General features: G+C 53.2%; 1 protein-coding gene across 5 annotated transcripts in view; it reads left to right on the top strand.

Annotated features, from left to right (window-relative positions):
- Positions 1–13,408, top strand: part of CELF5 (CUGBP, Elav-like family member 5) — a 50,404-nt gene that overhangs the window by 19,969 nt on the left and 17,027 nt on the right. For 4 of the 5 annotated variants that reach the window (XM_018050806.1, XM_018050807.1, XM_018050809.1 and 1 more), the window contains exons 3-5: positions 9,051–9,102; positions 10,907–11,035; positions 12,532–12,611. In XM_018050806.1, coding sequence (XP_017906295.1) covers positions 9,051–9,102; positions 10,907–11,035; positions 12,532–12,611 — 261 coding nt within the window. The remainder of the gene's footprint in view (positions 1–9,050; positions 9,103–10,906; positions 11,036–12,531; positions 12,612–13,408) is intronic. The other variant, XM_018050808.1, reaches the window with a different exon arrangement.

Here is a 13,408-nt window from a genome sequence, read left to right on the forward strand (position 1 = left end):
TACTCTTCAGGGACTCCCCTGGCGGTGCAGTGGTTAAGACTCCACACTTCCACTTCAGAGGGCACAGGTTCGGTCCCTGGTTGGGGGAACTAGGATCCTGCATGCCTCACTGTGTGGCCAAGATTTTTATTTATAAAAATAAATAACAAATTACTCCTTAACTTAGTGGCTTCAAACAATCAGCATGCATTGTGTTACAGCTGCCAAGGGTCAGGAACTGGGACATGAGTTGGCTGCATGGTTCTGGCTTCTGGTTTCTCCTAAGGTTGCAGTGGAGTCATCAGCCAGAGCTTACTGTGGCTGGCAAATCTGGCCCAGTGCATGGCTATTGGCTGGAGGCCTCTGCTCCTCTCCATGGGCATCTCCCCAGTGCTTGCTACTTGAGGGACCTCACAGCATGGCGACTGGCTTCCCCCAGGGCATGTGATCTAAGAGTGAGCCAGGAGCAAGCCACAGCATCTTTTTTTAAAAAAATTTGTATTTATCTATTTATTTGACTGCACTGGGTCTTAGTTGCAACATGCAGGATCTTTAGTTGCAGCATGTGGGATCTAGTTCTCTGACCAGGGATAGAACCTAGACCCCTGCATTGGAAGCATGGAGTCTTAGTACCTGGACCATCAGGGAAGTCCCAGTCTCAGGGCTCTTTGTCCTCCTCTCTCTGCTCACTCTCCTAGCACAATCCAATTCTTTCATCCATATCCATCCTGCCAGCCAGCCAGCAACCTTTTATTAAGCACCTACTTAATAGGCCTGATGCTGCACTTCTCTCACCAGTTCTGTGTACAGAAGATGCCCCTTGGTGACTCCTTCAGGCACCCCATACCCAGCAGAGCTCAAACTGCCCACAGCATCCCCGTTGAACCAGTTTTTCCTCCCTTCCCCTTGCCCCGCCCCAGCTTCTTGTGTTCGCTGGCAATCCTTGGCCTGTAATCCTTCCAATTCCTGCCTCTGTTGTCAGGTGGCCTTCTCCTCCATGTCTACATCTCTGCCATCTCCACCGCCTTTCTCTTATGAGGACACTAGTCCAGTCCTGGACACCTAAATCCAGGATGACCTTGTGCACAGATCTGTCACTAATTACATCTATAAAGATACCATTTCCAAATAAGGTCTCACTCATAGATTGCAGGGGTTAGGTATCAGACACTTTTTGGGGAGGACAGCCATTCACTTCACTGCAGGGGGTGACCACAAAGTGAACAGCTGGATGGAAGGGTGACCGGGGAACTGCAACTCAAGGGAGAACCAGGTGACCTGTGATGATGACCTCATGGAGGGCAAACAGGGCAGCTTTCTGGAGGGGGAAGCACTGAAGCCTAGTCTTGAGTGATGGGGAGGGTGGTGGCAGATGGGGGTGGTGTGAGCACGGAGCGTACTGAGACGTGGAGGCAGGAGTGCGTGTGGCAAGCTGATTGTGGGAACGCACGAGGACCTAATGGAAGTTTACTGCCCCCAGAGACACTGGGCAGTGTCTGAGGACATTTGTGATCATCTTGACCATGGCATCTCACGGGCAGAGGCCAGGGCTGCTGTTCCACACCCTACAGTGCACAAGACAGCCCCCCACAACAGAAAATGATCCAGGCCAAAATCAGCAGTGCTGAGGTTGAGGAACCCTGTTTAGGAGAATAAGGAGCTGGTGAATGTTCTAGAACACTGCTAAGATAAATATATAGAATGCATACCACACACAGCATTTAGATTTTTCTAGGAGCAGCATTTAAAAAGTAGAAAGAAACAGGTGAAATGAATTTTAATGCTTTCTTTTATTCTAACCCTCTGTCTCCAAAATCCTATCAAGAGGCTGTCAGTAGGGCCCATGTAAAACTTACTAATGAGATAGTTCACATTCTTCTTATTTCATCCTAAGTGTTTGAAAATCTGGTGTGTGCTTTGCACACCCTCAATCCCTTTCAACCAGAACACTTAGTGGTTATCAGAGATGCTCAATGTGGAGTTGCATTTTATAAAACTGACAATTGAAAAAGTAGATTCCTTTGCTCAAGTTGTTGTGAACCTACTCAGAGCTTTTCCAAGAATGGAGTCAGTTTTTAGACTTTTCTGTAAAGGATCAGAGAACAAATGTTTTCAGCTTTGCCAGCCATATAGCCTTTGTTGCATCTGTTGAAAGCACAAAACAATCACAGTGAGTGTGGCTAAGTGGCAATAAAACTTTATTGACGAAAACTGTCTGGGGCGGGGTGCAGAAAAGGGCTGTAGTTTGCCCATCCCCATATTGGGCTATCACCATCCAATAGAATTTACTGGATGTTCTGTCTCTGCTGTCCAGTAAGGTGGACACTTGCTCCGTTTGGCTATGGAGCCTTTGAAAAGGGGTGAGTGTGCTCAGGGACTGAATTTTTAATGTTATTTAATTTTAACAGATGTAAATTTAAACTTCCACTGGCTACATGTGGCTAGAGGCTACCGTCCTGAACACTGCAAAGTCTAGAATGTTCTAGCTCAGGGATCAGCCACCACATTAGACAGTGCAGATCTAGAATGTTCTAGACTGTTTGACAGTGTAGACCTAGAATGTTCTAGACCCAGGAGCATGGTGCAGCATCATTATACATCCAGGTTAGGGAGTTGTCTGTCTCTCTTTGACACCAGATCACAGCGGAGGAGGGGTCAGGGGCCTCAAGCCACCTCTTTTCCTCTCAGGGCTCAGTTTCCCCAGTATTATCATTGTCCCCCAGCACTTTGGGGGCACTTCCTCCAGCTGCCATGTCAGCAGGGCCCTGAGTCTGCTCTGGCCCCGTGTGACAGGCAAGGGGACTGTGGTGAGTGAGGAAGGGCTTGTCCCAGGTCACCCAGGAGGGTGAGCACTATGGCTCCACCTACCCTGCTTCACAGACCTTGAACCTGTGGCTTCTCTGGTTGAGTTTCCTGTAAGCTTCCCCCTGCGCCTTGGAGGTGAGGGCAGATGTTTGATAAATAAAGAGGAGGCTCAGAGCTAGATCCTGGGGACAGAGGGGCTTGGCTTACATTTTTTCTTAAAATTTGAAAAATACTGCACATTTAGTGAAAAGTACATGCAACCCAACTGACTATATAAAGCAAGCACCCCATTACCACTGTGCACCCGGAAACCACCCCGACCCATGTCCCCAAGCCCAAGCCCTTCTCTTCTCTTCACATTGGAGGAACCACTGTTCTGACTTGTATGGCAATCAGCCGTTCCTTTTCTTCTGTTACCATGAGGATGAGATTCAATATGATGCCTTGTAGCTTTGTGCTTTGTCATTGCTGTGTGGTATTCCACAGCTTGGATGCACCATTTATTCATCCATCCTCCTGCCGGTGGTCATATGAGTTGTCTCTAGTTTTGCTGCTAAGGCACAGAGATCCTTGCCAGTGTTTTGCTCTGGGTGGACACATGCCACATTTGGGTCAGTCTCATACACAGGAGTTCAGGATCCCTGAATATGTGTCTTCCAATTCTGATGAGAGAAGGGGTTGACTTTGGGGGTGAGCCTCCCTTCACAAGAACACCCACAGAAATGGAACCATTCTTACAGTAGGAGAGCTGGAGGCTTGCTCACTAATCGCACACAGAGACGTGGGGTCTATTGGACAGGAGGACCCTTTGCCTGTCAGCATGTCTGAGCACAGGAGTCTAAGCCTCCTCCCAGGTGTCAGTGGCAGAGGATGGAGTCTTGGCTGCAGGAGAAAGCCTGCCCTGCAGGGTCACATGCTGCACGTGCCTGCGCACTGCCCGGGAGACAGGGGCCCTGGGCTGGGCCATGTTAGAGACAAAGAGCCAGCACCTTTCCTATCCCTGTGTGTGTGTGTGTGGGTGGGTGTGTGTGTGTGTGTGGGTGGGTGGGTGGGTGCAACACAGTACAGATCGACACCTCTGTCTCTTCATCTTTCGATGAATGAGGGAGTGGGCCCAGTGGTTTGCCAGCTCAGTGCATCTTCCCCCACCTTGGCACAGCCGACGGCCCCTCCCCCGCCAGTGCTGTTTTCTGCAGCAAGTGACACACACCCCTTCCAATTCCCACTTCGAATGTGACAGCAGAGTCCATGGGGGATGCAGTTTAATCAGATCTCAGCATTCTGGAATAAGATCCTACAATGAATAACAGAATCCCAGAATAGAACCCAGAATGGACCACAGGACCCTGGAATCCTCATGGGGCCGATGCCTCCAATTGTCACAGGGATTCTCTGCTGGCCTGTCAAACCCAGGGTGGGGATCCTGGGGATGGAAGAAAGTCCCACTCCGGCGACAAAAGGCAACAGGTCCAGTTCCCACCTCGAGGATAGCAAGGGGCTGGGTGGCCATTTGAGGCAACACTATCTCTTTCTTTGTGAAGCTCTTGGGAGTGAGGGATGAGCCAGATCGAGGAGCAGCCATGCAGCTCATCTGAGCATTCTGGAAAGGGATGAGTTTGAGTTTGTCAGACTGTGAGCCCCCCACCACAGGCCCCTCCCTGAACCCCTGAACCCCCTTCTGTGTACACAGGGGTATCTGAGGTAGTCCCTTTGCAGAACCCTCTCCTACATCTCATGACTTGGCTCAGAGTCAAGCCAGTCCTGGGAGAGAGCAGGAGGCCCCTAAGGTGCCAAGTGTCTCAGGATATGGTTTTTGAGGCCTCAGTGTTCTCATCTGTAAAATGGGTTTGTGGTGTGTTTTGAGGGTCCTGTGAGCTGGGACACACCAGAGGCTGAGCATACACTTGGCAAATACATAGCCAAATGAATGAACTCATGGTCCCAGGAGTCGAGCTGTGGGACTCTGGCCAGTCACGTCTCTTCCTGAGCTCGTGTTCTCCCGTGAAACGGGGACAGCTCAGACACGCCTGGCACAAGCTCTTGGGTTACTTCCCGTGCTGGGCACTCTGCCCAGCACGCCTGCCCTACTCTTGCCTGTGGGACAGGAGTCTGGAAACCATAGGTCTGGTCTTGTCTCATCTCGTTTGCCACTTGTGGACCCTATGCTGGGTCTTTCTCGGGAGGAGGTCTCAGAGCCCCTCACCCCAGCCCTGACCCTGGGAACCCCTCCAAAAGAGGAACAGAATGTGTACTAAGGTGGGGGGAGATGCTATCATCAAGGCAACGACTGGGCAAAGCAACTGAAGCAGGGAGGATGGAGGGAAAGGCTTTGGGGGCAGGTCACATTCCAAGGGGCTTGTTGGGCAAGGGTGGGGTGCACATGGGTGTGTTCCAGTCCACTGTCCTCAGGGCTGGGGAGGAGAAAGGGGCAGGAATGCTTGGGACAGAGCAACAAAGTTGCCTTGGATGTCAGGGTGAGGAGTTGGCACTCCACCCCAAGGGCAATAGGGACCCATGGCAGAATCTAGAACAGGAGAGGGGCTTGCATGGGAGAGGAAGAGCATGGAATGCTACCCCCGACAGCCCAGATAGGGGTCCACCTGCTTCATCCTCCTCCACACCATCCGGAAACAACCCAGTCAGGGCTTTCTCTGGTCCCCCACACCTTCAAAAGGCACAGCTTTGCAAACCCAGGAGAATATTTGGGGCCCCAGCCTGTCTACTAAAGGGTCTTCCTGCAGTCCTTCCCCCAAGTGGCATCAGTTTCCCCATCTCTCATATACATAAGTCAGACATAAAGGACCCTATTTTCCCAACGGTGTATGGCTTGGTTGTAGTCATTTAGCAAGAGCTGGGTGGCAGAGCAAGGACTGGATTCCAGTCACTTAACTTATGCCTGCCCAGAGCCCTAGTCCACCTGATCCTTGGCTGGAGGGATGGCTGGGTTCTCAGAGACCCCCCCACTCACCCTGAGAAAACTGGCAGGATATCTGGTCTCTGCTTCTGATTTTCTCCTCTCCCTTTTTGATTTGCCCATCTGTAAAAGGGGCACTTTTCCATTTCATAAAGTTGTTTGGAGATTAAATAAATTAGTGGACATAGGTGTTGCTCCAATTTGTACCTCACCCCCCTCCCCCGCCATGAACTCCTATTCATACTTTAAAACCCACTGCAAATTTTCCATCTTCAGTGCATCTCCTGGAAAGTCTTTGGGTCTTCACCGTTCTCTGCTCTAGGCTCTCCCAGCACTCGACCCCGTGAGTCTGGAAGTGTCTGTATGCCCTTCTGTTTCCCCCACTGCCTGCCTAGTGGAATGCTCCCTGAGGTTGCAGAATTACTCAGCCTGAAGCACATGAGAATGTCGCTGAATAACTGCAAAGAGGGAGGGAAAGGGCAGGGAAAGGATACAACAATGGGGAGCCAGGGAAGGTAGAGGATCGAGGAAGGGCATTCGGCAGAGACCTTGATGGGACAGATGGAGAGAGGGAGCCGGAAGGAGGTGGGCAGAGCCAGATGGGTGGGCAGGGGCGACAGGAGGGGTGGGGTGAGGGGAAACCCAGCTCTCCTCGGCACGCCTCCTCCCGGCTTGGGCGGGCAGCGCGGGCAGGGCCCGGCCTCTGGCGTGCGGATTGCCTGGGCGTTGGGCGCGGAGAGCGAGGCGCGGAGCCCGAGCGTGCGCGCGTGTGCGCGCCTGTGCTCTCAGGGCCAGCCGGGCGGGCAGCGGCACATGGATGCCAGCCTGGCGCGCATCTCTAGGCCGGTGGGTAAGGCGAGGCGCGCGTCTGCGGGATGTGGATGGCCGGGCCTCAGAACCTCGACTTTCGAGTGGGGGACTGGAGAGGAAGGGGATGCCCACCAGGCTTCTTAGAGCCAGGCCAGGACCCCTTGCCTCCCGCTGAGCTGACCCAGGAGGGGGAAGGGGCCTCCTAGTAGGAGGCAGAAGGTCCCAGGCTCTGCAGCAGGTGGGGGAGATGGGAAGCAGGTATCCAGGCCGAGAGAAGGGTAAGGGTGGAGGGTGCCCTGATGGGGGCAGATTCCCTCCCTGTGGTCCTCCTCCCTCGCTCCCTCCCTCGGCTCATCCATCTCCAGAAGATTATATTTAAATATCTCTTTTGTGCAAGGCAGGAGCTGGGCTCGCCCCTAAGAGGCGGTTTCCATGGCAACAACAATTGCCAGCTTCCGTGTGGTGAATCAGCGTTGCCATGGCAACCCCATCCTCATCTGCCCAAGGTGCTGGGAGGGGGGGAGGAGGTGAGGGCCAGCGGAGGCGGGTGGGAGAGGTAGGGGAGAGGGAAAGTGGAGCCCAGGTGCCCCCTCCCTCCCATCTCCCTTCACTACTTCAGTCTGCCCTCAGCCCAGAAACTGGTCCCATCTGGTTGAAATAATCTCTCCTCAGGCCTCCAGCTAGTGGGGTGTGGTACCCAGGTGAAGAGGGTCTAAGATGTGTGTGCGCGCACGCATGCGTGCATATGTGCGTTTGTGTGTATGTGTGTGTGGTGGGGGAAGGGAGATGTGGTTGGGCCTTTCCCAGGTGGTCAGGGACCCTCTGAGGGTGTGGTTGGGTGGCAGGAGGATTGCTCTGGGGGAAATGGGGGCCAAGATGGGGGAAATAGAAACCCCTTGAGTTCTGCGGCTCCCAAGGCTGAGTTCACATTGAGGAGGCCCATATATGCTTCAGACACACACTTGAAATGGGGGAGCATATCAGATGAGGGGGCCCACCAGGGGAGGGGGAGCAGAAAAATACCTCTCCAGGCCTTGATTTTGACATCCGTAAAAAATGGTAAAAATTGTGCCTCTCTCTCTGAAAACTTGCTGGGCAGCTGTGTTGTGATTAGAAAACACTTATAAGTATCATCAAGTACCTCTGAATGGCTGTGGGAATCTACTCCAAGACTGACTTGGGAGGGGGCTGGGTCCAGCACTCGTTCCGACCCCAGGCCTGGTGGAGAGGGACCAGGCGCCTTTCTGTGATGGCAGGTGTTGACCACTTCCTTCTGGTCACTTCAGTTCAGCAAACTCCTTTGATTCTCTCCTGTACCCTTCCCTGAAGGGTGGGGAGTAACATGATGGTCTGAGTCTGGAGCAAAACAGAAACATGGAGACACCTCCTGCCCTGAGGCAGAGAGAGGAAGGGCCCCAAAAGGTAGAAGGATTGCCTGCATGGGGGCTTTTGAACTGGGATGAACAGCTTACCAGAGACACCGGGTTGGGAAGAAGATTCTGTCCTAGAGCCAAGAGAGAAGTAAATCCCACCCAACCCCACATCCCTCAAGTCTGTTCTGAAATACTTGCGTTAGCTCATACCCAGGGCTGGGTAAGTTGCAGGAGTGGGAATTAGGGAAGAATTTCTTCCACTGAATAGTTCATTGGTTTCTTCCAGTTTCAGTGCTGGAGGGTGGTGGACAGACATGTCCAGAACAATGAGGCCAGATTGAAGGCTGGTCCATTCAAGTATGACAGTTCTCCTGACTTGTGGCTCAGGGAGCTGGCTAAAACTAGCTGCCTTGGTGTACCAGTCAGCTGGTGCTGAGTAATAAGCTGCCTCAATCATTTTATTTATTCATGAATCCGTGGGTTGGCAAGCCCAGGATGGGGTTAACTGGACAATTTGGCTGATTCGTTCCAAGTCATTCATGCAGCTGTAGTCAATTGGGGCTTGACTGGGGTTAGCTGCCTGGCACTCCCATGAGTTGTCAGCAGGGCATCTCTGTGCATGAGATATCATATCCTCCAGTGAGTCACCTGGAATTGTCCACCCTGAAATCTCCAGGGTTCCAAGATGGCCAATTCTCTTGAGGCCAAGGCTTGGAACTCCCACTACTTCACTTCCACTATATTCTATTGGTCAAAACAAGTTGCATGGCCAAGTCCAGATAGAAGAGGTAAAGAAACAGACTCCGGTTCTCAACGAGAGGAGCCACAATGTCCCATTACATACAGGGACCACAGGAGTTGTGCCATCTTGGCAAGCAATCTATCATACTTCGGGGAGGGGTAGGTGGGTGCAGCAGGGAGACTTCCTGGATGAAGGGGTATTGTTCCTGGGTTTTGAAGGCAAAGTAGGAGTTTTTCAGGTAGCAAGAGTAAAGCCCTGGAGGTAGGACCGTGTGTCATTGGGTGTGACTGAGGTGCTGGTTGCTGCCAGAAGCTGGTGGGATGCTGAGGCTGGGGAAGTGGGCAGGAGTGCCTGGCAGGGCTCAGATGAAGCTCCCACCACACTACCCCCACTGTCCACCTTGACCTCCCTTCCCTTCTCTTCACAGATGGCGCGGCCAATCCAGGTGAAGCCTGCGGACAGCGAAAGCCGTGGAGGTAGTTGTCATCTCTCCACGGCTGCCAGGCTGTGGGTTGATGGAGGAATGGGAGGAGGGAAATCCTTGCACAAAAGGTGATGGGAAAGGCAGAGGCCCCCGCGAGGGTGGGGCAAGGTGGTAGAGAAGGAAGGCATGGGTCCCTCCTCCTAACCATAGGGACACAGGCCCAGCTGTGGAGGGTATGGCCAGGCCCTGCTGCTTTGCCCTAGAACTTGAAATACCTGATTCATTTCAGGTTGCAATGATGGATATCTTCAGATGCAGAGGCACTGAGGGACCCCAAAGGACTACGGATGGCTTTCTGGGTTGTGTGTGTGCACAACTGGACATATGAGCCAGTGCATATGTGTGTATGTGAGCATGCATTCCTGGGTATGCCTGTGTGCAGATGTGTATGGGTGTGTGCACATGGGCATGTGTTTTCTGGCTGGTTCAGTGCCTGTCTGTGTGCACATCTGTGTGCCTGGGCTGTGCATAGGTGCATAGGTGTATATGTGCAAGCATGTGTGCTTGACTGTTCTAGGCTGGGAGTGTGGGTGTGCAGGCTTGGTCTTGTTGTCTACGTGAGGTTGGACCTCAGGATGGGTGTGTGCCATCAGGAGATGCTTGACTGTCCCCCATGGGATCCAAGACTAGCCATTCTTAGATCCTTTGACCACTCCTCCCCATCTCAGATGGATTGCGGGCCTGAAGAAGAGCACTCAGCCTTGGAGATGGTGTGGGGGGCAGGGCTGTTAGGACCTCTGTGTATGCATAGGAGCATGGTAAAGCCCATCTGGGCTGGGAGCCCGTTTTCACACTCTCAACCTGGCTTCCAGTGGGGGTCAGGGATTGGAGAAGGGGCTCTGCATGTTTTCATCTCTGTCTGTCTCTCTTTGTCTCTCTCATTCTCTCTCTCCCTCTCCCTCCATCTGTTTCTCTCTCATCTTTTTCTCTCCTCCTATCTCTCTGGTTCTCTCAGAGCCTCTCTGTGTGTCTCTCTTTGTCTCTTCCTGTTCCTCTCTTTGCCTATCTCTGTCTCTTGGTCTCTCCCTGTCCCTCTCTCTCCCTCCCACCCCCATGAATGACAGCTGCCAGAGAACGGGTTTCCATAGCAACCCAACTCACCATTCCTCTCAGAGGAAGCTGCCTGGTCCCTGTATTACAGGGGAGCAGTGCAACTCCCCCGGGAGGTGGGAGAGGGCTCTACTTCCTCACATGGGAGAGGCTGGGCCAGACTGGCCCTTGACCTTAGGCTTGGGCAGGTTCCAGCCAGGCTTCCAGCCAATCCCAGGATCCCCAGACACCTGGTCTCTTGCACACGCATGCTTTTATTCATTCATCAGACATTGATTTTTTGGCTACTCCGGAGTCCTGGGAAAGTCCGATGGGGAGCTCTGCTGGGTACTGTGAGAATGCAGGCGCCCTCAGTGATCATTGCTGCCTAGAAAATTTAGATGGCAGACAGCCATAGACCCAGGCCAGGCAAGGCTTAGACCCTAGTACTCTGTGTGAGCTTTCTGAAGGACTCAGAGAGGTGGAGGAGCCCAGAGGCGGGAGTAGCCATTTTGCCCAGAATGGGGAGCAGTTGAGCAGAGAAGGCAGTCTAGGCTGAGGGCACTGAATGAGGTGGGAGGCCTCAGGCACGTGGGCGGGTGAGAAACACAGGCAGGGAAAGCGCGAGGCTGCGTCCTCCACACGCGCAGAAGAGGGCCCGGGGAGGTCCAGGGGCCCCGCTCCACGCCCGGGTGCCTCCGCTTTCTGCTAGAGGGGTGCGGAAGTTCTCGGAGGCTAGGACTTGGCTGAGGTGGTGTCTCCGCCCACAGGGGACCGGAAGCTGTTTGTGGGGATGCTGAACAAGCAGCAGTCAGAGGAGGACGTGCTGCGGCTGTTCCAGCCCTTCGGGGTCATCGACGAGTGCACCGTGCTCCGGGGACCTGACGGCAGCAGCAAAGGTGACCGGCTGGGGGCGGGGCTAGCTCCGGGGGCGGGACTATAGGAGGGCGCGGCTGGTGGGATGGGGCGGTGCGGGCCCAGGAGAGGGAGGCTGGATCCTGGGGGCGGGGCCGGGCTTGTGGGGAGGGACTGGCCCACGGTGGGCGTGGCCTGGCACGTGGTTAGCAGGCGGCCAGATGGGGTTCCTCTAGGCACACAAAAGGGCGGGGCTGGCCCAGGGGGCGGGGCGAGGAGAGGCTGTCTAGTCTCACCTGGTCCCACCTGGCGGCCCAGGACGTCCGGGCTGCCTCCTGTGTCTGTATCCATCAGACTGTTTCTGTCTGGATTTGCCTGTGTCTTCTGGACTATCGGTCTACCTGATCCTACTTACTCCACCGTTCCTATAAGGTTGTACCGTCCAGGAATGATTGTTTTATGATCTCCAGCAACTTGTTTTCTGGTTTGCTCTGTTTGGGTCTTCAGGTGTCTGGTGATCTCTGTCTACCCGATTCTATTTGTTCAGGTTTATCTGTCCAGAACTGGCCTGTCTCTGCCCTTGTGACTTTGTCTTACTAGGACTGAATATATTTGACGGTCCTTGTCTACTTATTTGCCTGGCTCTTTTCTAAAAATTGAGATATGATCACACACTGTAATCACATACTGCCAAGGCAGGAGGCGCAAGAGACGTGGGTTTGATCCATGAGTCAGGAAGATCCCCTGGCGGGGGAAATGACAACCCACTCCAGTATTCTTGCCTGGGAAATCCCATGGACAGAGGAGCCAGGGAGTCACAAAGAGCTGGACAAGACTGAGCACATACACACATACTGTAAAATTCACCTTTTAAAAGTGGACAGTGGGAAAAAAAGTGGACAGTGAAATGCTTCACAAAATTCACAGAACTGTGCACCTGTCATCATTATCAAATTCCAGAACGTCTTTACTCCTCTCCCTCAAATTCGTGTGACCCTTCCATAGCCGTCTGTCTGGAACTGTATCCTATGACCATCTTCCTGGATCTGCCTGTGTCTAGTGGTCTCTGGTTGTCTGTCTGCCTGATTCTGCCCTTGCCCGATGACTCTTCACCCCCATCTATCCAAGTCTGGTCACATGGGTGTATCCATCTGGGTCTGAGTGTACCTCTGCCCGAGTGTGTCCACATCTCTCTCTGTGTCTGATGGTTTGTCACTCTAATTCTGCCTATCTGATTACAACTCTGGATCTTGTGGTACTGGTGGCTGGTGGGTGTTCTCTAATCATGTCCCCTTCACTTGTTCTAATGGGCAGTTCCTGCCTCCCTACCCTGGGCACCACCTCACACCCTCTGATGATGTGTTGGACAAACAGTTGTCTTACTGTCTGATTCTTTGTTGTCCCACTGTCTGTCTGAACATGTGGCTGCCTGTCTCTCTGTTGTCCGACCTGTGGGCTGCCCATGTCCATCCTGACCTGCTGTGCAGGGCTGCCAGCCCCTCTCCTGTGTCCCCTCACCCCTCCCCTTCTCTCGGAGCAGGCTGTGCCTTCGTGAAGTTCTCCTCCCACACCGAGGCTCAGGCGGCCATACACGCCCTGCACGGCAGCCAGACCATGCCGGTGAGTCAGAGCTGCCCTGGGCGATTTGGGTCAGGGTAGGCAAGGGGGAGGGGCCTGGCCTGACCATCCCAGCCATCTGGTAACCCCTGGCCCTTCTTCAGAGAGGGGACAGGGTGGGGAGAAAGAAGTGCATCTCTGATGGTGATATGACTGGGTATATGTATGTACTTGCGTGTGTGTGTGAGCGTGCAAGTGTAGACTATGCAGAATGTTCTGCCAGTGTTTGGCTGCCCATGTGTGAGTATGTGTGGGCCAGTGTGTGTGTTGGTGTGCACACGTGTGCATGTGCCTGAGAGTGTGCTTCCATGTCTGTATGTGAGTGTGTTGTTGTGAGTAGATGGGTGTCAGTGTGCACATGAAGTGTGTGGAAATGGATATATGTTCACATGTATGCTGATGCATATGCACGTGTATACACTGTGACTGCATACATGCAAGTATGTTGAGAGGGTGTGCTCATGTGAGTGCACATTTGTAAGTTATATAGGTAAGTGCACATATGTGTTTGTGTGTGAGTGTGCCCCAGTGATATGGGGGGAATGAGTGCATGTGTGTGCATCTGTAAGAGTATGTGAGTATGTGTGGAGGGGTGAGCACATGTGTGTGAATGTAGACAAATATGTGTGTACATGTGTGTGTGAGTATATGTGCATGTATTGTTGAGTGTATGCATGTGAGTGTGGATGGTGAGTGTGAGTCACTGTGGGTGGAATGCATGTGTGTGTGCAGATATGTGTGAGCCCCAGAGGAACAGGAAGGGATGGGGCTGGAGGGGCCTGCAGTTCAAGGCCAAGAAG

Source organism: Capra hircus, chromosome 7, assembly GCF_001704415.2.
Source record: "Capra hircus breed San Clemente chromosome 7, ASM170441v1, whole genome shotgun sequence".
Lineage (NCBI taxonomy): Eukaryota > Metazoa > Chordata > Mammalia > Artiodactyla > Bovidae > Capra > Capra hircus.